The sequence below is a fragment of the Oreochromis aureus genome, linkage group 14 (assembly GCF_013358895.1).
Source record: "Oreochromis aureus strain Israel breed Guangdong linkage group 14, ZZ_aureus, whole genome shotgun sequence".
NCBI classification, from domain to species: Eukaryota; Metazoa; Chordata; class Actinopteri; order Cichliformes; family Cichlidae; genus Oreochromis; species Oreochromis aureus.
In genome coordinates this window covers 23,841,751-23,865,565 of record NC_052955.1, presented here as the reverse complement: position 1 = coordinate 23,865,565, position 23,815 = coordinate 23,841,751, and the positions used below count along the sequence as shown (strand labels likewise).

The following is a 23,815-nucleotide window of genomic DNA, read 5'->3' as shown; positions in this document are numbered from 1 at the left end:
TGTCTGGTGTGTGAAGCAGTGGAGAACCAGTGTATGGGGACCTAGATTTACAGAGATAAAGTTCAGGTAAGCAAACACATGGGAAAGGGAGAGCCTAGTTTCTCGACCACCACTTTGGTCCATCAGCAGACAGGGCCCAAGCACATTCATCCTCACTGACAAGAAACACTGGAAGATAGAAAGACTTTCTCCCTGTTTACAGTGGTCTAAAGGGTCACCGCAGAATGACTTTAAAGAGTGAGCAGGTAACAGAAAGAGAGTCACCTTCCTGTTTGGTGTAAAGATTGTGTGATAAAGTATCCCTCACATGGAGGATTAAAAAAATGTAAATGGTGTAGGTGGGTCTCTTCACTTAAAAATGAAAATAAATGAATAAAAAATGTATCAAGAAAAATAAGGCTAAAGTAAAGTTTTACCTTCATAACTTCAGCTGACTGCATTATATTTTGTTTTTAAACTTTCTATTATTTTGACATAGGCTTAATAAACCTGAGGTGTATTGCGTGAAAGAGATTTTTATCCAGAGTTTGCTGATTCCAAGTTCTTTGCAGAAACACAGACATGCTATTTAGCTGGTAAATAGTACAAGACCTTACACGTGTTCAGCTAAACCATTATGTGAGGAAGGCAAAAGTTAGCATTTATCGCTGCTGCAGATTTTTCATAAGGAGAAAATGTCTTCGGTAATGGAGATGTTGGCCACCAGGCGGCAGGCAAAATGAGTAGTGTGGAGACTTCATATTTATACCGATCTGATAAGGGAGACATGTGAGACACACAGAGAATTGGCAGGTATTATTACTCTCTCTCTCTCCCTATAGATATATATATATATATATATATATATATATATATATATATATATATATATATATATATATATATATATGTGTATATATATATATAGATGTGTATATATCTGTGTGTGTGTGTGTGTGTGTGTGTGTGTGTGTGTGTGTGTGTGCATATATTTATATAGATAGATAGATAGATAGATAGATAGATAGATAGATAGATAGATAGATAGATAGATAGATAGATAGATAGATAGATATTTAACCCAACAATATATTATATATATGTTGTTGGGTTAAAGCGCTGGCTGTTTACAAACTGCGTTTGAAGATGTATTAAGAACGCTGTATAAAAACTCTTTAAGAATTTAATCTTAAATGCAGATGTTTGTATTTCAAAATGCTTGTCTTGTATGGTGCTCTTTGGTCTTCAAATACCAGACCAGACTATTTTAACAACCGTGGTGGAAGCGCTATACATTCCTAGGGTAAGTGTTGTATAGTAGTAATAAAAAAAATTTAAGGTCCACCCACTCGACTCTGACAGGATCTCACTGAAGGGTTCCCACGGATACAGGAAAGTGTTTCAGTTTGGTATAGAAAACTGGCGTGGGGGCATTTAAGCCACATTTCACACACTGAAGAACGAAAGTACTTTGAGGAGACATCTATCTTTCTTTTCAAAGGTAGGCATTTCTCTGAAAACCATTCCTGCACACTGAAGGCGTTGCGTGTTTTGCGGAAACTTCTGTTATTTTTCTTTTCACAAAAAAAGGGCTGTAAAAAAACAAAAAACAAATAAAAACTGAAAAACAGCTTCGATCTGTGATCACCCTGCCTTCACATGACTTATTCTCAAATATTCATCTGCTCTGCTGTTTTGATCAGTCTGAGAGTGTGTGTTTTGATCACGTGGAGCATGAAGACATCATCTTGTCCAAATGATGTTTTTCCAACACATTTAAAAGAAAAAAGATTTTTAAGGTTATCGATACTGACATCTTAAGGATTTTTAACAGCAGTCTTAGTTCAGGTGTTGTGCCAGCCCGTTTCAAACATGCCTATACTTAAAAAAATCACCTCGATTCCTCTGTCCTCTCAAATTTCAGGCCTATTTCAAAGCTTCCTTTCCTGTCAAAATTTTTTGGAAAAGATTTTATTAGTTCAGCTGCAATCTCTTTTTAAATGTAGACGGTGTTCTTGAGAGGTTTCAGTCTGGTTTTAAAGCTCTTGGCAGCACTGAAACTGCAAAGTTTTTAACGATCTTTAGCCACTAACTCAGGAGACTTGGCTGTGCCTTTGGTTTTGGATCTGACAGCTGCCTTTAATACTGTTGACCACAGCATTTTGATCTCACATTGCGGCATTGCAGAATCAAGGGCATTCAATTAGAGTGGTTCAGGTCTGACAGGACTTTCTGTGTGAGCTTTGGAGATTTTATCTCTTCCTCAGCTCCCTGTAACCCACATAATTTCCTTAGGGATTAATAAAGTATTCTGATTCTCATTCTGATTACTTGTGGTGTTGCACAGGGATCTATATTGGGGCCAATTTTATTCTCTATTTATATGCTACCTCGAGGTCTAATTTGTTTTTTTTTTGTTTTTGTTTTTTTTTTTAGAAAATATAACATTTGTTTCCATTCATACGCCGATGACACTCAGATTTATCTAGGACTGAAGACAAGCTGCCCTGCCCCACTGCTATGGATAGTTACCCCACCATTACTTCAGTGTCTTGTGAAGTTAAAGCCTGGATGGCCTCTAACTTCCTTAACTTTAATGAGAACAAAACCAAAGTGACGATTTTTGGACCAAGTGGCAATCCCAGCACCTAGCTCTGATTTTAACCTGCACAGTCTGGAGCCTTTTATTAAATTATTAAGTTATTAATTTGGGGGTTATATTTGACAGCAATTTTAACTTTGAAAAACAGATTAGCTCAGTTGCACAGCGGTCTATTTTCAAACTGAGGCTTTTATCTAAGGTAAAATCATTTTTATCTTTTAAAAACTTTGAACGGGCGAGTCATGCTTTCATTACATCCTAGTTGGACTGCTGTTACTCCTTATACGTTGGAGTTATACATATCTGCTTTGTAAGACTGCAGTTGGTCCAAACTGCCGCAGTCTTCTGAACCAAAAGACGTGAACATATTTCCCTGGTGCTTGCCTCTCTTCACTGGCTCCCTGTTCACTTTGGAGTTGATTTTAAAATTTTATTGTTGACTTATAAAACCCTGAATGGAAAGGCTCCTGGGTATTTGTTTGACTTCTTGCAGCCTTATGCGCCCTCTAGATCTATTAGATCAAATGATCTTCTGCTTTTATCGATACCAAGGTCGAGGCTGGTTCACATGATCGAGCGTTTGGGGTCGTACTGCCTAAACTGTGGAATAATCTACCCCTACACATCAGACAGGCTCCTACTGTGAAACCTTTTAAATCTCATCTTAAAACACACCTGTATTCACTGGCTTTTAATACAGTATGAGAGTTATTTGGTATTTATTTGTTGTTTGGTACTAATATTATAAGTTATTTGGTATTAGTTATTTAGTATTTTTGTACAGCACTTTGGTCAACGTTGTTGTTGTAATTAAACGTGCAGTATATATAAATAAACGATAACGAAACTATTATGGTTTGATCGAGGAGGTGATCAGGGTGTCAGTGGGACAGTTTGAGCACATGAGGGGGTTTGGCGAGGTTCTCTCTTAAACACTACACGGGTATTTTTGAAAACGTACATTTTCCGATTTCGTTTAAAAAAAATCTCGTCCACACAAAAATATCTCCATGTAAACGCAAAAAACGAAGTCAAACCAGAACCCCTAACCCACTAAGAAATGATGGCCAATCAGAAGCCTAGAAACCTGGGCGAGAAAGAGTAAACAGGGTTTTGTGTCCTCACAAAACCTTATAAGTACTTCTGAAAAGTTTTTTTTTTGTTTTTTTTTTTGGGGGGCAGCTTGCGTTACTTTTCAAGTGCCTTCATCATTTTAAATGTTAAGAAATAAGACAGTATTTTCGCTGGTGTCACAACTTAGGAATGAACAAAATGCATACAGCATACATAAGTTTAATTTATTTATTTATTTATTTTTTAATTCAAAACCAACGTTGGGATTTGCGTCTGTGTTGAATGTAGAAACCACGTCCGAAGTTCACTCTGACACCTCTGTCTTTCTAAATGGAGGGCCAGCAACTGCGTGTGTATATGTAAGCGTGTAAAAACTAGAGATGGACCGATCCGATATTACGTATCGGTATCGGTCCGATACTGACCTAAATTACTGGATCGGATATCGGAGAGAAATAAAAAATGTACTCCGATCCATTAAGTATAAAAAAAAACACCTCACAAAACTTGCAACACGGCGTAACTCGGCTCATAACCGTAGCACGTTGCAGCAGTATGCCTCATGTGATAGAGAGGCTGTGTGTATTTGTAGCCTCGCTACCAAACCACCATTTCATCTCCGAGGAAGTTATCCCAGAGAGAATTAAAGCAAGTGTGTAAGTTCATCTCTGAATGTTTGTAAAGCGTTCCCATGTTAAGCTTAACAACCGATATATGGAGCGACTGCCTCTCTCTCTCTCTCCCTCTCCTGTCTCTACTTCAATCGTGAAACTGCTTAACGATCAGCTGATCGGCTTTTCTGTGGCGAGTCCGTCTCTCTTCTTTGTTTTTGGCCCACTTTGCACCAGAAAGAGGAAACCAGCGGCGGAACAACAGCAGCACCTTTAAGCTTGATAAGCTGTTGTTAGAATTTATTTAATATTACTTTCTACACCAGGATCCTTTTCTACGTAGCTGACGGCTGGTAACTGTGCAGGGGCGGATCTAGCAAAGTGCAGCCAGGGGGGCCGACAGGGAATGAACAGGGAAAAGGGGGAACAAAGACATACTTTTCTTTCTTATTCTCATTTAAAATATGTAGCTTTTGATAAATAATTATCTGAATCTTACACCCAAAGTTTTAATCTGATGTAAAATGTATAGAAGTCCATTACTATATATAGTAACTCTTAAGTCTAATATACCCTAGTAAGCTATAGTACTTTTTCCTTTGGGAAGGTACCATCTGTGCAGTCTGCAATTCTGTTGAAGAAAGATGTTGAATCTATTTAATTATTCTTGAAAAATAATTTGTTTCTGTGCATTTTTTTTCACCCTGCATCAAATTAAAGTTGATTACATCGATTAAGCATCATGAGGTGGAGGGTGGGTGGTTCCCTATTTTTTTTTTTTTTTTTTGGGAGTTTGCAACCCTATTAGTTAGGTTGCTTAATATTTCTGCTAAGTACTCTTTAAAATACCAGAATAGGGAGGATGGAGTAGGTTTAAGTTAGGTTTTAAGTTAGGTAAGGTTTATTAGATTGATCAGTGTTGCTGAACTATGAAATATTTTGGGTGCAGTGTATTTTTTACACAGGTATAACAGAATAGCTTTAGTGTTGTTGTTTATTTAAACTTGAGTATGAACTTATACAAAATGCAGCAAGATATTAAAAAAAAACAGTTTTATTGATTAAAAACACACTATATCGGATTCATATCGGTATCGGCAGATATCCAAATTTATGATATCGGTATCGGTATCGGACATAAAAAAGTGGTATCGTGCCATCTCTAGTAAAAACTGCAGATAGTAAGATTAAGAGCAACAGTATCCCCCATTTTAGAAATTCATCTCATGTAAACAATAACGTGGCGCACAGCGTGACGTCAAAAACGGCGCACACCTTTGACGTTGGGTGACAAATAAAAACCTAAACGCAAAAACGGAGGTTTTGAAAATCTCCACACTGGTAGGCGTTTTTAAAAATCTCAGTTTTCAATGATGAAAATTTGGACAAAAGGTGCAAACGCATAGGAAAAGCTGCGTTTTCAAAATTAATAAATAAATAAATAAATATCCGTGTGACTGCGGTCAAGTGAGCCCTCACATGAGAAGTTACAGTCAAGCTAGCCGCACCCCCAGCCGCACCTATAATCTTGTTGCACGTTTCTTATGCATATTGCTCAGTTCTTTGCACTGTGAGGCGGACGGAATAACAGTGAGGGTGACCCAGAGTAAGAGTCCAGTGAAATATTCGCGTCACCTTTAACAATTTTCTTGAAAAAAACAAAACACACACACACTATATCAAAAATACTGTACGGCAATTTTATGTCAATTTTAGGTCAGGTTGAACAGAAATGTACAATACAGTGAGAATACAATGCTTTGGAAATATATTGTCAACTCTTACAGAATATGTTAAAGTGTTTTTTATTTTCAATATATCAACTGAGTGGATTAAGAAGTAAAAAAAAAAATGGAAAAATGCCAGTATACAGAAGACTCGTGTTTCTAAGCCATTTGGCACCCATACCGTAATAGGCGTATAAGTGCAACAAGATTGTAGGTGCGGCTGGGGGTGCGGCTCGCTTGACTGTGACTTCACATGTGAGTGCTCACTTGACCGCGGTGTAAGAGTGGATGTAGCCTTATGCATGTGAGTGTAAAAACCGGGATACAAGTATAAAGCACCATTTACGTTGCAGTGACGATTGCAGTTCGACGTCAAGGGTGAGTAATGGATGGCACCTCCTTGGGCACAACGCCACAGGTGGCCTGTCTTTAGGCATATTAATTTTTTTGTTAAGCTGCTAGAGCAACATAGTGTCAGTGAATCTTGTTCTTTTAATTAGTGTCTGAAAAGTGTTTTAAATTCAGGTCTGGTAGTATTGTAAGTCCTGCCACGTAGTTTGCTGTTTTTTTCCCTGCTGCTCCTTAGTTTCAGTTATTTTATTAATAAAAATCCTTTAATTAGTTTTTCTAGGCCTTTGCCTTGTCAACAACCATATTTCCTGGGGTATAGCTCCACACCCAGGTAGCGTTGTCAGTTCCATGTGTCACGAGTTCAAAATATTGGGGATGGATACAGGAGGAAAACCAAAATAACAACACTGGTCCGGCCGGGTCAAGTCAAACGATGATTTTAATGCACACGTGTGGGAGATGGGACACTGTACGCAGACAGCACCAGATCTCTCTCCGAAAACCACACAACAATAGTTTTTATGAACATCAGGGTATTAGAACGCCCCCTCATGCATAAAGTAGGTACAATACAATCAATGTTGACAACTTTTAACACATTAAAAGAACATCTTCTTCTTCCCGAGGCCAGATCCTTCCCAGTAATCTTCTAACTCTGCTTATCCCCTGGAACAAACAGTCTCTCCTGCAAGCATAATCAAACAGCTACAAGGCCTTGCAAACTATTATTTAAATATTTGAACTCTCCCCTCTACATGAGTTTAACTGCTGCTTGTGTGTGTGCGTGTGTGACTCGACCTCAGCATTCACTCTGTCTATAAGGACAGAGGCCAACTCTGCATGTGTGCAATAACCTAACTGAAACCATACATGTAATCTGTTGAATAAATGTTCTAATCAAATGCCACTACTCAAAGCTTAATAAAAGAATATAAATGAATAAAGGATAATAATGAATAACATGATATATGTGTTTTGTAAGCATGTGCGGCCTTCTACGCTCTACGTCACTTCCCTCAATAGATCCGCCAGACATCCCGCTGACTGTAGCTTTTAACCCTTACTGACATGAGCACAACTCCATAATAAGCACCAAGCGGCAATATGTATAAAGATGATCATGGTTACACCTGTAATGAAAGATTATATGATTATACCAACACCTGTAAATAGAAGATTAACATGAGGTTATAACAATCACTGTAATACAAATGTTAATGTAATGTCAATAGCTTCAATAAATGCTTTAATGCAATGCTTATTATATGATTCTAATGTAATGATAAAATAACAGTAAAATATCTCTTCTCACATGTTTACAGACAGCTGTCTTTATTAAATTTTATTTTTAAACCTATTTTGGCCTAGCTGAAAAAGACTTCATAGTGTTCACCTTATCCAAGAATATGGTTGCTGTCCATGGTGCTGATCAAAAGCTGGAATGATGCTACTGATATTATTATTATTGTAATATATTATTTTTGCACTCAAACACTGTGTGCGTGTGTGTGGTGGTGGTGGGAGGGGGGTAGTGTGTTTAGATATGATGTATATATGATGTATCTGCTGCAGGATGTATTACAGAATCATTGACTTGTTAGTCTGTTTTGTTGTGACACTTGAAACATTAAGGATGTCTCAAACTCATTTCTCTCAAACAAACCATTTTCTGAGCTGGTAGAATAAATGTTTTTCAGTCTGGTGATGTGAAAATTCGCTTTGATTCTGTGCAGAAGAGACAGACTCCAAAAAAAGCTGATAAGTGTAGTATAATGTACTATGTAAACTGAAATGTTTTATTGAGGAAAACTGTCTGTGGTGTTTGTCTCTTATATAGGTACAATGGTGAGATCCTGTGGTCTGCTAACTGCCCAGAAGGAACCAGGTAAAAATCTGATAAACATTAAAATGGATTTTCACTTTATCATCAAAAATAAATAGAGTTGCATGGACAGATGGCTCAGCAGAAAAACAATCTAATTTTGACTTTAAAAAATAAATGCTACTATTAAGTGTGACTGTTAGAATTCTGTTTGTCTGTCAGTTCCTCTGAAGAGCATTGAGGTGGAGCTGGAGGTGAGGGACCATGTGGCTACAGTGGTCTCCACTCTGAACTATAAGAATAAGGAGAACAAGCCATTAGAGGCTGTTTTTGTCTTCCCTCTGCCTGGAGATGCTGCTGTCTGTCATTTCAGTGCTAAGATCGGACAGACACAGATTGTAGCTGAGGTGAAGGAGAAGCAGAAGGTGAGCTGGACAGTAAATATAACCTGATTATAAGTAAGATTGTCTATTCCATAGACAAAAAGCAATGTGTGGTAGGTTATCCATAGCCTTGAGAAAGGCATTTGACACTTTAGATCACGATATACTAACAAGAAAACTGGAACGTTATGGTGTTGCTATTGAAAGAGTCAGTGAACATAAATTTCTGGTGATAATAATAGATGAAAAACGTAACTGGAGAACTCACATAAGATACATTCATTCCAAAGTATCAAGACACATTGCAATCCTAAACAAGGCAAAGCAGGTATTAGATGGGACATCACTTCATATTCTCTACCGTTAACTGGTTTCACCATACTTAAGCTATTGTGCAGAGGCCTAGGGCAATAACTATGGAAGTACATTACATTCATTTTTTACTCTTAAAAAAAGCAGTTTGAATCATCCACAGTGCAGGTTATAGGGATCATACAAACTCACTATTCTTGCAGTCTGAAATATTGAAAATTGCTGATCTAGTGCAATTCCAAACAGGACAAATTCTATTCAAAGCAAAAAATAAGGAACTACCCAGCAATATTCAGAGTATGTTTTTTTTATTCAAAGAAGGAAGTTATGATTTAAGGGGTTTTTCTAACTTCAAAGTTGTGAAGATACGTACTACCAGAAAAAGCTTTTCCGTTTCTGTCCATGGAGTGAAGCTGTGGAGCAGTTTGAATATGGAGTTGCAGCAATGTCCAAACATAAAGCAGTTCAAAATGAGTTATAAAGATATAGTTATAATGATCTTCATGAATTAAAAAGAAAAGGAAAATGTTGAAATTCAGTGAATGTCTCTATTTAGAAAATGTCATGATGTGATGTATATACACTATTATATCTGAAATCTGTTTGCTATTTTTACTGCAGATTATATCAGTAAGAAAGCTGACTAAATATTGACAGTTAGCCTAAGGCAAAGGGATGGGATTAAATAAGTGTGTACTACTTTCCACTCCTTTTTGATATGTAACAGAAACGGAACAGTTGAAGCAATATTGAAATATATTAGCTTTATTTTGTATGGCATTATTTTCTCTTCTTTTCTTTGCTAAATGTACTTGTATATTGTTTACATGATTGAAATAAATTAACAAACAAACAAACAAGATTCAAATTAATAATAAACACAGTGAATGTCACTGACATGAGTCACCTGTCCTTCAGGCTCGTGAGGAGTATGATGATGCTCTGAGCTCCGGTCAGCAGGCCTTCCTATTGGAGGAAAGTGATCAGAGTCCAGATATATTCTCTCTGAGTGTGGGCAGTCTGCCTCCAGGAGAGAGCGCCTCCATCAGGTTGGAGTACGTGACTGAGCTGGCTGTGCAGGCTGATGATGGTCTGAGGTTCTGTCTGCCTGCTGTGCTCAACCCTCGATACCAGCCTCGGGGTAGGAAAAAACGTTGACACTAACAGAAAGCCTCAAACTCACACCTCTGTATAGAAAAAGGTTTCATAACTGCAACTATGGTGGTGGAGGAATTTCCAACCTCTTTCTTTCTCTCCGTCTCTCTTCCTGCATAAATAAAATATTTTTGAATTTGTTATGTACACATAAAAGATAAACTTATAAAGAATTAAGCGTAACATGGAAACATAAACATTGAAAACAACTGTCTTTGTCAACACTTTATTTTCAAGTCCAGAATCTATAACATGATTAGGGGATGGACTTTGGGTTATGGAGTATCTGTGTTGTGTTAGGATATCTCATTCTTTCTTTCTCATTCTGTATTTATTCTGTCTTTCAAACATATGAGATTATTTGATTACCCTTCCACCATTACTGTAACTGCAGTTTCTTTGCTCTTTGTGTCATTTCTAACCAGAATCTAAACACAGGGGTTACTGTGGCTCCTCTGAAAGAGAACACCTCAAATAAGAAGTACTTGACTCCCTGGTGTAACTTGCAAAGGTGCACCTTAAAGCAGATAAAGTAAGCTAGAAAGGAAACGGTGTCTCCCTAATTCAGAATATCATCATTTAGCTTAAAAAATAGTATTTTGCTTTATAAAAAAGCCTTCAGTAAAGAAGGTTACTATTCATCACTGATTGAAGGAAATAAGAGCAACCCGAGCTCTCCCTTCAGCACTGTCGCCAAGCTGACAAAAAGTCAGAGCTCTGCTGAGCCAACCATTCCTTTAATGTTGACTAGTAATGACTTCATGAATTTCTTCACAAATAAAATTTTATCTACTAGAGAAAAACCTCATAATCATCTCACAGACTTAACAATGTGTAGAGTTACTTTCGGCACAATTGATATTTATTTACTCTTTTTCTTCAATTGATCTTTCTGAGTTAACTTTAGTAATTACTTCCTCCAAATGATCAACATGTCTCTTAGACCTACAAGACTGTTCAAAGAAACTCTGCCAATAATTAATATTTCATTTTTAAATATGATCAACCTATTTCTATTAAGCGGCTATGTACCACAGGTCTTCAGACTGGCAGTAGTTCAACTGTTACTTTAAAAGCCATCTCTAGACCCAGCAGTCTTAGCTAATTACAGGCCAGCCTTCCTTTTACCTCAAAAATTAAACAAATGTGTAGGACTGCATGTTAATGACTGTAATTCATTAACATCAGGATGTCTTAAAAACTCCCTGAAAAGATTTCAACTGATATAAAATGCTGCAGCGAGTACTGACAGGGACTGGAGAGAGAATATATCTCTCATATTGGCTTCTTTGTTCAGTCCAGAACTGAATTCAAATTCATGCACAAGGTGTTGAATAATCAGGCCCCATCTTATCTCATTGACCTTATAGTACCATATCACCCCATTAAAGCAGTTTGCTCTCAGCCTGCGGGTTTACTTGTGGATGCTAGAGTATATAAAAGTAGAATGGGAGGGAGAACCTTCAGTTTTCAGGCCTCTCTTCTATGGAACCAGCTTCCAGTTTGGATTCAGGAGACAGACACTATTACTAGTTTTAAGATTAGGCTTAAAACTTTCCTTTTTGTTAAAGCACATAATTAGGACTGGATCAGGTGTCCCTGAAACTTCCCTTAGTTACACTGGTCAAGGTTCCCATGAAGCATTAAGTGTTTTTTCTTCACTCACTTTTTTTCACTCACTATACGTTTACACATACCTCTGCATTTAATTCAAGTTCTCTTCCACTTCATGTCTTTGTCCTGTTTTACTCCTCTCACCCTCAACCGGTCTTGGCAAATGGCTGCCCCTCCCTCAACCTGGTTCTGCTGGATGTTTCTTCCTGTAAATAGGGAGCTTTTCCCTCTCATTGTTGCCAAGGCACTTGCTCATAGGGGGTCTTTCGAGTGCGGGGTTAGTGCCCTACAGTCTGTCTTTTTCTGCCCGAGTGTCCTCTCCTCGTCCAATCTCTAAGGTAGAGTCCAACTGTTCCCTGGACCCTCTCCAGTACCTCAACACTGATCAAACCCAGGCCACGGTAGGTAGAGTGCTGATGTGTCTGCTGTGTGTGGTTGTTACTTATTACTGAGAATTAAATATGCATGTGTTTGTGGTGTGCAGGTTAACTTGGCTGCAGGACACAAGTTTGACAGAGATGTTGAACTGCTGATGTATTACAAAGATGCCCACCAGCCCACTGCTGTGGTGGAGGCAGGACAGGCCTCTGCTGAGCCGGGTGAGTGAAAATGAGTGAAGTAGTTGATTTGCAAATTTAAAAAAAAAAATTATCTACTTCTGCTTGGAAGTTCAATATGTTGACATAAACAAAAAGCAATTTCTCAGATTTTTCTGTCTGTTATTTTTCAGGCTCTCTGGTGGGTGATCCGGTGGTGATGGTGAGTCTGTACCCTGAGTTCCCCCAGTCTGTGATGTCTTCATGTGGAGAGTTTGTGTTCTTAATGGATCGATCTGGAAGTATGAGTAATACTCGCATTCGCAGTGCCAGGGTATCTGTAATATTTTAATCATAAACTCTTTAGTTTCAAATTGTTCCTCTCACACAGAGGCCTCACTATATTTTCCCTGTTCTCTTAAGGATACTCTGCTGCTCCTGTTGAAGAGCTTACCAATGGGCTGCTATTTCAACATTTACAGTTTTGGGTCCAGATATGAACACATCTTCCCGTGAGTCTCTCCCTCATATCAAAGGCCCTGCTGTCTTTGTTAAAATATCCTAATGGGTGTTTTGGTGCATGTGTTTATGTGATGGCAGTAAGAGTGTGGAGTACAGCCAGCAGACCATGAAGGAGTCTCTGAAGAAAGTTGAGCAGATGGAGGCTAATCTTGGAGGAACTGAGATCCTGGAGCCCCTCAAACATATTTACAGCCAGCCCTGCATTCCCAATCAGCCTCGACAGGTAACACACACTCACACGCTCTTCCGGTTTGCTGTCCTCGTGGGGACATCCCAATAACATAATGCTTTCCCTAGCTGCTTACCCTAAGCCTAACCCTTATCCGAAACCGAACCATAAACCAATTGTAACCCTAAAACCACAATTTAAGTGTGAAAAATGCCTTCAACAACGTGGGGACCTGGATTTTGGTCCCCACCAAGATAGTAAGAACGCGTACATGCACACACACACACACACACACACACACACACACACACACACACACACACACACAAACTGCTTTGCATTAATTTCTTGGAAATTTCCTATGAACTTAATCTTACTTTCTGCTTGCCTTGCTTTAGCCTTAGAACAACTTCATCTTAAAATATAATGATTTAGGATATTTTAACTTTTTTTTATATCACCATGAAGATGCTTTATAGGGATGTATCTACATAAAGCAGATTCAATTTCATAAAAACATTGGACAAAACTTGGACCACACACATTATGCTCTACAAATGTTTCTCAGCATTGGCATTAGTGTACAATCTAACTTTTAATATATCACATATTTTAACCCTGTGAATATAATCGTTGTTCATGTAACAGCTTTGTTCTTTAGTTTGGAGTTCATACTAACTGTGCATTGTTCGTTGCACATTACCATAAAAACATTTGTGTTTCTGAACCTTAACTCAGCTCTCAGAACAAGCTGTGTGTTTGTGGGTCTGATGTTATGTCCTTATGTGTCAACTCTCCTCTCTAGCTGTTTGTCTTTACTGATGGAGAGGTGGGGAACACCAAAGAAGTGATAGATCTGGTGAAGAACAACTCAGATTCTCACAGGTGAAACCACAAAAACACAACTATATCTACACAGTTTCCAGAATGTCCAACATGTCCTCTATGTAGAAAACTGCTGTATTGCAGGTGTTTCTCTTTTGGGATTGGGGAAGGGGCCAGCTCTGCTCTCATCAATGGGATGGCCAAAGAAGGAGGAGGTCATGCTCAGTTCATCACAGGGACTGACAGGATGCAACCAAAAGTAAGACATTAAACACAATTAGAAGTCAAGCTAAACATGGCAGCAGATACATATTTGAGATCAGACCTGCAGTGAGTAAAATGTCTGTTCCAGCTGTTTGTGTATATTTAGAGAGTTTTTCATTATTTTTCAGGTGATGCAGTCGCTGCGATTTGCTCTGCAGCCGGCTGTGGTCGACATCTCAGTCACATGGGATTTACCAAAGGAAGTGTCTGTCACTGTCCTCTCTCCACCAATCAAGACACTTTTCCAGGGTCAGAGGTCACTGATTTATGCCCAGCTCACTGGACAGGTAGGAGCAGCACCTTCTCATGTTGTTGTTTAACTATTTCATGACTTCTTACCCTGTGATTCTGTGTCAGTGCTCAGAGGCAGCAGAGGGCTGTGTGACGGTGAAGTACAGCCTGGCAGGTCATCCCTCTGAGAACCAGCTGCACTTCAGTCTCAGACCTGCAGAGGACACTGGGTAAAAAAGGGATTAAGAAACTCAGTACTTTTCATTGGTTCATGACTTTAGATATATTGGGTTGAAAATAGCAGTAGATTATAATGAATATGAACTGAAATATGTTGTGTTCAGATCTGAAATAAAGTATTTAAAAAAAACAAAGAAACAGTTAAGTCACCCATCTCTTGGTGTGTTCCTTCTTATCTGCAGATTAACAGTCCACAGGTTGGGTGCTCGGACTCTGATTCGCTCCCTGGAGATGGAGCAGAGAGAGCACAGAGGACAGCAAGATGGAGGTGTGAAGGAGAAGGTGGTGCATCTCAGTGTCCAATCAGGAGTTAGCAGTTCTTTCACTGCCTTCATTGCTGTCAACAAAGACAACAGCGAAGTGATTCAAGGACCTCTTGTGCGCAGAAATATTCCAACAGCCAGTGAGTTTTTCCCAAAAGCAAAACTAAAAGTCAGCCCCAGATCTCAAGCAAAGATGGTTCAGCACAAATAAAATCAGTAGAATGTTTGGTTTAATAAACAGTCAGACTCAAATGAAAGAAGTACTATATTTTCCACACTATCAGGCGCACTTAACGTCCTTTAATTTTCTCAAAACTCGACAGTGCGCCTCCGGTGTGCCTAATGTATGGATTCTGGTTGTGCTTACTGACCTTGAATGGATTTTATGTTGTGCACGGCGCTCAAAAATCCGTCAAATAATGTTTTAGTACGACTTTGGTAAGCTGCGAAGCCGCACTGCTTGATGGATTGTTGGATCATTACGGCTACTGTAGTCAGGAGCCTCGCAGAATAATATGAGTCCAAACTCAGCTACAGGTTAAACGAACACTGTGGCATCACTGAGAGTTAAAAACTGTCTACATTCTTTCATCTTTCATCTCCAGGCATTCATGAAAACAGAATTTATTAAATTTAATAGAGTTAGAAGTTAGCAGGAAGTTAGCTCGCTAGTTTCCACCTAAACATGATATACCATGTTTTGACAGAGATTTCTGAAAAAATTAAAACATGCAGCTCTGCTATCACTTCCAACATAAATGAAGACAGAAAACTAAACAGTAGTGACTTTTGTAGGGTCACTGAAGTTGGACTACCTGGTATATAATGATGTGCTAAATTATTGCTAGCAACACAGCTATGTTAGCATAACATTAGCACAGTGAAGCTGGAGGATGAACGCTAAGGCTTTTTTCCACTCGATAAAAGTTAACAAGGGTTCCCGATAGTTAGGGACAAATGCAATGGCATGGCAGGATGCTGTAAACAAACCAAACTTAAGTCAGGAGAATAACTGAGATAAACTATCCACAATTCGAGGATATACTGTAACAATATGGGAATAGAGCAGCTGCGAGAGACTTCAACATTAATGAATCAATGGTACGGAAGTAAAGGAAGCAAGAAGAATGAGTTGAGTAAAGTTTGACTTATCTGACTGTTTTGTTTCGCTTAATGCGCCTTATAATCCGGTGCGCCTTATGGTCCAAAAAATACAGTAGAAACAAGGTGGTAATGTATGGTAGAATGTAGGTACTCATAAGACAGCAGTATCAGAGAGAGGGATGCATGTGAGAAAGGTTTTTTTCACTGATTCTCAAATCTTGAACTCATTCTTTTTTCCTTTTTTTTTATCTTTAAAGTGATCCAGAGTCGTCCTGTGGTGAAGAGTGCTCTACGTAGTAAGTAAAAACCTGAATAAGTGTTATTGAAAGAAGCATCTGCAGGATCTTTCAAAATGTTGAAAGATCCTTTAACTACTCATATTAGGGTTTTTCTTTGTGTTTACTCTTTTTGCCTGTGTACAGTGAAAAACACTGAAGAGGTTAGTACTTTGAAATAAGTTAAAAATGACAACGGAAAATATTATTTAGATTTTACATTTAATTAGTTATACATTTGCACAATGAATGCATTATATTCTTCAGCGTGTGTTACTGTGTTACTCGCTTAAATGTCCACTTCATACCTGTAGCTCCTCTCTCACACTCAGAGCTCCCCACCAAATCCCATTCATCCACTTAAGACTATCACTGGATTGGCCGGAATACATACCAATTAAATTAAAGAAAATATTGATACTTCTAACATAAATAAAAAATGCTGACTAAGTAGTACACATTACATCCGTCACTTTTTCAGTTTACTAAAGACAAAAAATTTTTACCATCGATGTGCTAAAATCTAAAGAGGAGCGGATCCGACAGAGACTTACAATGCTTCTAGATAAGAATACTCTTGAAAAAGTGTTTTAATTAAGTGAGAAGGCTCGTCTAGCACAGCATGAAAAGTCTAAAACCAGACAACAAGGGACATTTCACTTTTGCTGTGGGAAACCACAGCAAAATATGGAGAGTGTCCTCAGCCGCCCTGGAGTCCTGCCCGGGGAGGTTGCCCGAGGGCGAGCATCTGGTGGCCGGGCCTAAGTCCATGGGGCCTGGCCAGGCACAGCCCGAAAAAGGGACATGGGCCCATTGTCCTGCAGGCCCAGCACCCACAGGAGGCTCCGTAGCAGTCGGGTGCATTGTGTGCCAGGCGGTGGCCAGGAGCAGTGGGCCTGGTGGACCGATCCACGGCTACCAAGACTGGCAATTGGGACATGGAATGTCACCTCTCTGGTGGGGAAGGAGCCTGAGTTAGTGCATGAGGTTAAGAGGTACCAGCTAGATATAGTCAGGCTCATCTCAACGCACAGCTTGGGCTCTGGAACCAGTCTCTTGGAGAGGAGCTGGACTGTCTCAGTCTGGAGTTGCCCCTGGTGAGAGGCGGGGGGCTAGGGTGGGTATCTTGGTATCCCCTCACCTTGCTGCCTGTATGTTGGGGTTCCTCCCAGTGGACGAGAGGGTTTGTTCCCTTCGCCTCTGCGTCAGGGAACGGGTCCTGACCGTTGTCAGGATTGGGGCTGCAGCTGCAGTGATGCGATGGAGAGGGAGCTGAGTGTAAAAGGGAAGCTCTGAATTTACCGGTCTATCTACGTCCCTACCCTCACCTATGGTCACGAGCTGTGGGTAGTGACCGAAAAACGAGGTCGCGGATACAAGCAGCAGAAATGGGCTTCCTCCGAAGGGTGGCTGGCCTCTCCCTTAGACATAGGTTGAGAAGTTCGGCCATCCGGGAGGGTCTCGCTGCTCCTTCACATCGAAAGGAGCCAGGCATCTGACAAGGATGGGCGCCTCCTGGGTGAGGTGTGTTGAGCATCCGGGAGGAGGCCCCGGGGCAAACCCAGCACATGCTGGAGAGATTATATCTCCTGGGAACGCCTTGGTGTTCCCCCGGACAAACTGGAGGAGGTGGCTGGGGAGAGGGAGGTCTGGACTTCTCTGCTTAGGCTGCTGCCTCTGTGACCCAGCCCCAGATAAGCAGAAGAGGATGGATGGATGGAAGGATGGATGGATGTCCACAGCAGTCAGAAAAGAGATGGATGCCACATCAAGGATTTGTCTGACAGACAACTCACCCAAGTAGAGAAAAACATCCTTGCAAAAGGGTTGACTTTGGTGTGACACCGAGACAAATCCCGCTAGTGAAACTGATCACATCCACAGAAACAGCAATCCGAAACAACAACATTGCAAATGTGGAAGCAGAGCAGCTATGGACAAGAGTTTCGGCCTGTCTCAGCAATGTATGATAACCTTGGTCACCTATAACCTCACAAATTTTCTGGCTTCAATCCTCAACCCGTTGGTAGGCAGGTCCGAACACCACATCTAGAACACCTTGGATTTGGTTGAGAAGGTAAAAGATGTCATTATGAAGGCAGATGAAACAATGGTCTCGTACGATGTCACATCTCTTTTCACTTGTGTTCCAGTCACTGAAGCAGTGGTTAGTAAGAGATTACAGGATAACCCTAACTTCAGCAACAGGACCAATCTCAGCATCTACCAAGTGTGTTTGCTCTGCCCTTCAGCCCTCTGGTTCCCACAATCCTTCTGGGAAAAACACAGAGGCAGCCGTCAGTAAACTCCAGACTGCGTCAAGCACACACTCACTGACTTGCTGGGAAACTAACAGGTAGTCATGCAACGATCCCAAATTGATGGGAGCTCAGCCACTCTATATAGTAGCTCCCTCCAGACGAGGCTGATTAACAGCAGGCGTGTGTCATCATCCACTTCAGGTGTGACCAGCCTCCCGGCGGGATACACCCACCAGGCCTGAGAGTGCCTGTAAGCCAGTTCTCCGGACACACACACACCCACACTCCTATACACACAAACATGGAATCGAGGGACAGGAGTACCAGACAAACACATGGCCCCAGACTAAGACAGAGCAGCACATAAAGACAAGTTCGTAAACTATTTTAGGACCCTGGGTCCTCAGACCCAGATCCCTGACTGATTCCCCAGTTTCACCCATTGTAGCCAACCATGCAAAAGAAGTGGAAAAGAATGCTTTGTTATCCTACCCTGGAACACCACTAAGTCATTGGTTAGGATGTGTAGATGAATGACACCTGGCTGAATTAGTTCACTGGAGCACAAACTTGGTGTCATCTGCAACACAGAGCAAACATCATCCCCACAGATACAGCGGCCAGGCAGAAGAACATCATATCAAGAAGGCCTGCCCTCTAAAAGAATAAATTAATGAACACAGAAGTTCGATTAAGGGAAATGATTTAACCAGTCCTGTTGCAACATTTTAATCAAAAACTTTAATTCAATTCAATTCAATTTTATTTATATAGCGCCAAATCACAACAAAAGTCGCCTCAAGGTGCTTCATAGGTACAGAGAAAAACCCAACAATCATATGACCCCCTATGAGCAAGCACTTTGGCGACAGTGGGAAGGAAAAACTCCCTTTTAACAGGAAGAAACCTCCGGGAGAACCAGGCTTAGGGAGGGGCGGCCATCTGCTGCGACCGGTTGGGGTGAGAGAAGGAAAACAGGATAAAGACATGCTGTGGAAGAGAGACAGAGATTAATAACAGATATGATTCGATGCAGAGAGGTCTATTAACACATACTGAGTGAGAAAGGTGACTGGAAAGGAAAAACTCAATGCATCATGGGAATCCCGGCAGCTCACGTCTATTGCAGCATAACTAAGGGAGGATTCAGGGTCACCTGGTCCAGCCCTAACTATATGCTTTAGCAAAAAGGAAAGTTTTAAGCCTAATCTTGAAAGTAGAGATAGTGTCTGTCTCCCGAATCCAAACTGGAAGCTGGTTCCATAGAAGTGGGCCTGAAAACTGAAGGCTCTCCCTCCCATTCTACTTTTAAATACTCTAGGAACAACAAGTAGGCCTGCAGAGCGAGAGCGAAGTGCTCTAATAGGGTGATATGGTACTGCAAGGTCATCAAGATAAGATGGGGCCTGATTATTTAAGATCTTGTATGTGAGGAGCAGGATTTTGAATTCAATTCTGGATTTAACAGGAAGCCAATGAAGGGAAGCCAAAACAGGAGAAATATGCTCTCTCTTTCTAGTCCCTGTCAGTACCCTTGCTGCAGCATTTTGGATTTTCAGTGAGTTTCTAGGACATCCTGATAATAATGAATTACAGTAGTCCAGCCTGGAAGTAATAAATGCATGAACTAGTTTTTCAGCATCACTCTGAGACAGGATATTTCTAACTTTAGAGATGTTGCGCAAATGGAAGAAAGCAGTCTTACATATTTGTTTAATATGTGCGTTGAAGGACATGTCCTGGTCAAAAATGACTCCAAGGTTCCTCACAGTGTTACTGGAGGCCAAGGTAATGCCATCCAGAGTAAGAATCTGGTTAGATACCATATTTCTAAGATTTTCAGGGCCGAGTACAATAACCTCAGTTTTATCTGAATTAAGAAGCAGAAAGTTAGCGGCCATCCAGGTCTTTATGTCTTTAAGACATTCCTGCAGTTTAACTAATTGGTGTGTGTTACCTGGCTTCATGGATAGATAGAGCTGCGTGTCATCTGCATAGCAGTGAAAATTTATGCTATGTCTTCTAATGATGCTGCCTAGGGGAAGCATGTATAATGTAAACAGAATTGGTCCTAGCACCGAACCCTTTGTAATTCACTTTTATTTTATATAGTCATTGAAGCCATTAAACCCAGTCAAAGAGAGGGTAATATTAATTTTATCTGATAAAAAAGAGAAGCATTCTGGATATTTTGTTTAAAGAGTTTCACTTTACAGGTATAAATGAGGATTTATCTATTAATGAGTTTCTGCGATTTTTACTTTTGTGTTTCTGTTTTTAAGAAGATTTTTGGACATATGGGGAATTTTTTCCCTCTTTTAATCTGTAGTGGTTCAGTTCAGAGCCTATGTGGGTTGTGGCTTAACCAATTAGCCAGTAACACCTCTTTAAATGTTAATTGGTCAGCTTGTTTATTTGTAAATGTATGATTGGTCCACTTGGATTTCTTCTGTCCTTTTTTTATTTAAAGAAAAACTGTTTGATATTTCGTAATGACCCTGATGAAGGCCACAAGCCAAAAAGCATTGGTCACTCAACAGAGTTGTTGTTCAATACTTTAAGTGTTGCTGGAGTCTTGACGTCATCTTACAGTAGTTTTGACCCAGAGGATTCTGCAACTCATGATAATATTGTTGTCAGTGTCAGCCAGCAACTTTTGGTGTGTAAGAGTTATGTTTGAAAGCTGTGTATTATTTAGTTATAAAATCAGTTCAGAGGCCACTGAACCCAAGTGACAATAAAATAAAGAGGCAAAGGTGAGATGGTTAGAATGTGTGCAGAGTAGAGACAGTGGGCTTAGTGGAGAAAAGATGTTTAGGATTGAGCTGAAAGCAGGGAGAAGAGAAATAGGAAAGCAAAAAATTAAAACAAAATGGATGCTAGAATAAAAAATCTCGCCTTAAGGTTCATGTTATATCTCTTTCCATTGTGAATTTTAACTTCCTAGGACCTGGCATCCACATATGTGGACATCACATTTTTGGTTATTTTGACCAAAATACTCAATTTTGCTCTACATGGGCCTGATATCCACTTACGAGGACATTATACTGCTACTGTTCTATCAAAATTTTAAATGAATATCCTCATTTGTGGCTCTCATTTTTCTTAAAAAAAAAAAAATAAAAAAAAAAAAAAATCTGGAAATTCTTTGTTTTTACATTCATCGGGCCCCAATATGCCCAAATATCAAAGAGAAATTAAAAATGCATGTCGTGGAAGAGTTCGGGTCTTAGGAGGTTAAATAATTCTGTAAAAACATTTGCTGACTGACCTGTTTTGGGAGGCTTCTATTTGAATAAGATCTTTGGTTGAATAAGATGGTTGAAAGTTTGGTGTAGAATGTGTTGGGCATACCCTGTTTGAACTCCCTTTGAAGGTTGGAGCTCTTAAGCTATTCGAGTTAGTAGAACTGTTTTAAAAAAATAAATGTTTACATGACTTAATTTAAGTAGTTTGAACATTTGAATTTACAGTGTGTGCACATTTCATCATGTGATAAAGTGTTTTGTGTGTACAAAATTTCATGTTGTGACATTATTCTAAGTACTTTTTGAACCCCTTGATTTGAATCATGATAAGATGTCAAGTTGATACATTTTGCCACTTATATTTAATCTTATTCTTGTCTCCTGTCTCACAGATGGCCGTGCACGCCCACCTGGTAGGTTAAAAGCCGTGTCTCTGTGTTGTATAAATGTAGTAAATGACAACAAACAGTGAACAAACCAGCACATTTCTGTGACACAGCTTCTTTTTAACTACATTTTTCATAGTTATTAACATGGTCCGTTGTCCAAAGCAGCAAGTGAATATGAATATTATTCTGCACAATGTTTCAATTGTTTTTGATGGGTCATGTATGAAGCTTAACAACCAAAAATTTTGTAAATTATGTTTGCTAACATGTTTTCACCTTTTTTCTTTCTTCCTGTTTTTTTCTTTCTCAGCATTCGAGACATATCGTAAGAAAAAAATGTTTTTATTTATATTTTGTGTTTTATAATTATTAACATAGGCTGTTGTCTAGAGCAACAAGTGATGAAGATTGAATTGTTACAACTTCTGTGATATTTCAAAGATTATTGAATAACTTTGTGGACTTTAAACAATGCTTTTAATGCGTAACTAATTATACCAACATCAGAAGCTAATCACTGAATCTGTTTTCTTATTTTGTGTGTGTGTGTGTGTGTGTGTGTTGACCTCATATATCTATTTTATCCCTGACCAGAGTGTCTTCTACCTAAAAGAGAAGGTCAGTTTAAAATATTTCTTTAAAAAAATTTTTTTACATTGTAACATTAAAAAAGAATAAGAAGAGAAAACATATAGAATAGAATAGAATAGAATAGAATAGAATAGAATAGAATAGAATAGAATAGAATAGCTTTTTATTGTCACTGTTACAAGAACAGTGAAAGGCAGTTTGGCATCTCTCCATGTGTGTGAAGTACACAATAGCGTAAGTATTTACACAATGACAAATTTACATTTACACAAGAAAGATATGTACAAGTTATACATACACCTGCAAACATACACGCACATACATACATATATGTATATATACATATTTGCATCCGTACATGCATACACACACATATTTCCACATACACACTTACATCTATATACATACACATACATGCCATCTAACTAGCAGGTGCATTGAGAGGTGCAGTGTGATCAGTGATATTGCACATTGAGTGGGGTGGGGGTGCTGTTGGAACTATACTAAATAATGTTATAATAAATACAGTTTAAAGAGGTAGGGGTGTTGTTTGCATTGAAGTATAAACAGAAATACGATTTATAAATAAGGTGTAATGTCCATGAGTGTTGGCAGTGCAGTTATCCTCCAATCAGGGTGGAGGTAGGGCATGTTTGACAGCCTGTGGGTAAAAACTTCTGTTGAGTCTGTTTGTCTTCGACCTGATGGACCTGTAGCGTTTACCAGAGGAAGGGGGAAAAAAGTGAGTGTCCAGGGTGTGAGGGGTCTTTAATGATGATGCTGGCTTTCTGCTGAAGTCTGCCAGTATAGATGTCTCTGAGGGGAGTTAGTGAGGTGCCGATTGCCCGCTCTGCTGCCCTCACCACCGCTGCAGTTTCCTCTTGTCCTCCGCAGTGCAGCAGTTGAACCAGAGTGTGCAGCAGTAAGTCAGAAGGCTCTCAATGGTGGAGCGGTAGAAGTTTACTAGCAGTCTTTGGGGTAATTGAGCCTGACGTAGTTTCCTGAGGAAGTACAGCCTTTGTTGTGCTTTCCCTACCTGGTGGGAGATGTTTGTGGACCAGGTAAGGTCGGCCGAGATGTGGACTCCGAGAAACTTGAAGCTTTCTACCCTTTCTACCTCCTCCCCATCAATGTAGAGGGTAGAGTGCTCAGATCGCTTTGTTCTTCTGAAGTCGATTACCATCTCCTTGGTCTTGGCTGTGTTCAGATGCAGGTTGTTGTCGTCACACCATTGCTTCAGATGCTGAACCTCCTCTCTGTACGC

General features: G+C 39.6%; 1 protein-coding gene across 3 annotated transcripts in view; it reads left to right on the top strand.

Annotated features, from left to right (window-relative positions):
* The first annotated feature begins 1,374 nt into the window (after nt 1-1,374).
* The window catches only part of LOC116322915 (von Willebrand factor A domain-containing protein 5A-like), a 34,532-nt gene continuing 12,091 nt past the window's right edge, over nt 1,375-23,815 (top strand). For 2 of the 3 annotated variants that reach the window (XM_031743129.2, XM_039622784.1), the window contains exons 1-18: nt 1,376-1,480; nt 8,182-8,229; nt 8,389-8,591; nt 9,780-10,002; nt 11,847-12,031; nt 12,115-12,229; nt 12,361-12,500; nt 12,590-12,678; nt 12,767-12,911; nt 13,663-13,742; nt 13,827-13,941; nt 14,075-14,233; nt 14,304-14,407; nt 14,600-14,820; nt 16,042-16,080; nt 21,964-21,984; nt 22,271-22,285; nt 22,555-22,578. In XM_031743129.2, the coding sequence (XP_031598989.2) occupies nt 8,187-8,229; nt 8,389-8,591; nt 9,780-10,002; nt 11,847-12,031; nt 12,115-12,229; nt 12,361-12,500; nt 12,590-12,678; nt 12,767-12,911; nt 13,663-13,742; nt 13,827-13,941; nt 14,075-14,233; nt 14,304-14,407; nt 14,600-14,820; nt 16,042-16,080; nt 21,964-21,984; nt 22,271-22,285; nt 22,555-22,578 (1,921 nt within the window). In that variant the 5' untranslated portion in view covers nt 1,376-1,480; nt 8,182-8,186. Of the gene's footprint in view, nt 1,481-8,181; nt 8,230-8,388; nt 8,592-9,779; nt 10,003-11,846; nt 12,032-12,114; nt 12,230-12,360; nt 12,501-12,589; nt 12,679-12,766; nt 12,912-13,662; nt 13,743-13,826; nt 13,942-14,074; nt 14,234-14,303; nt 14,408-14,599; nt 14,821-16,041; nt 16,081-21,963; nt 21,985-22,270; nt 22,286-22,554; nt 22,579-23,815 lie in introns of all 3 variants that reach the window. The other variant, XM_031743130.2, reaches the window with a different exon arrangement.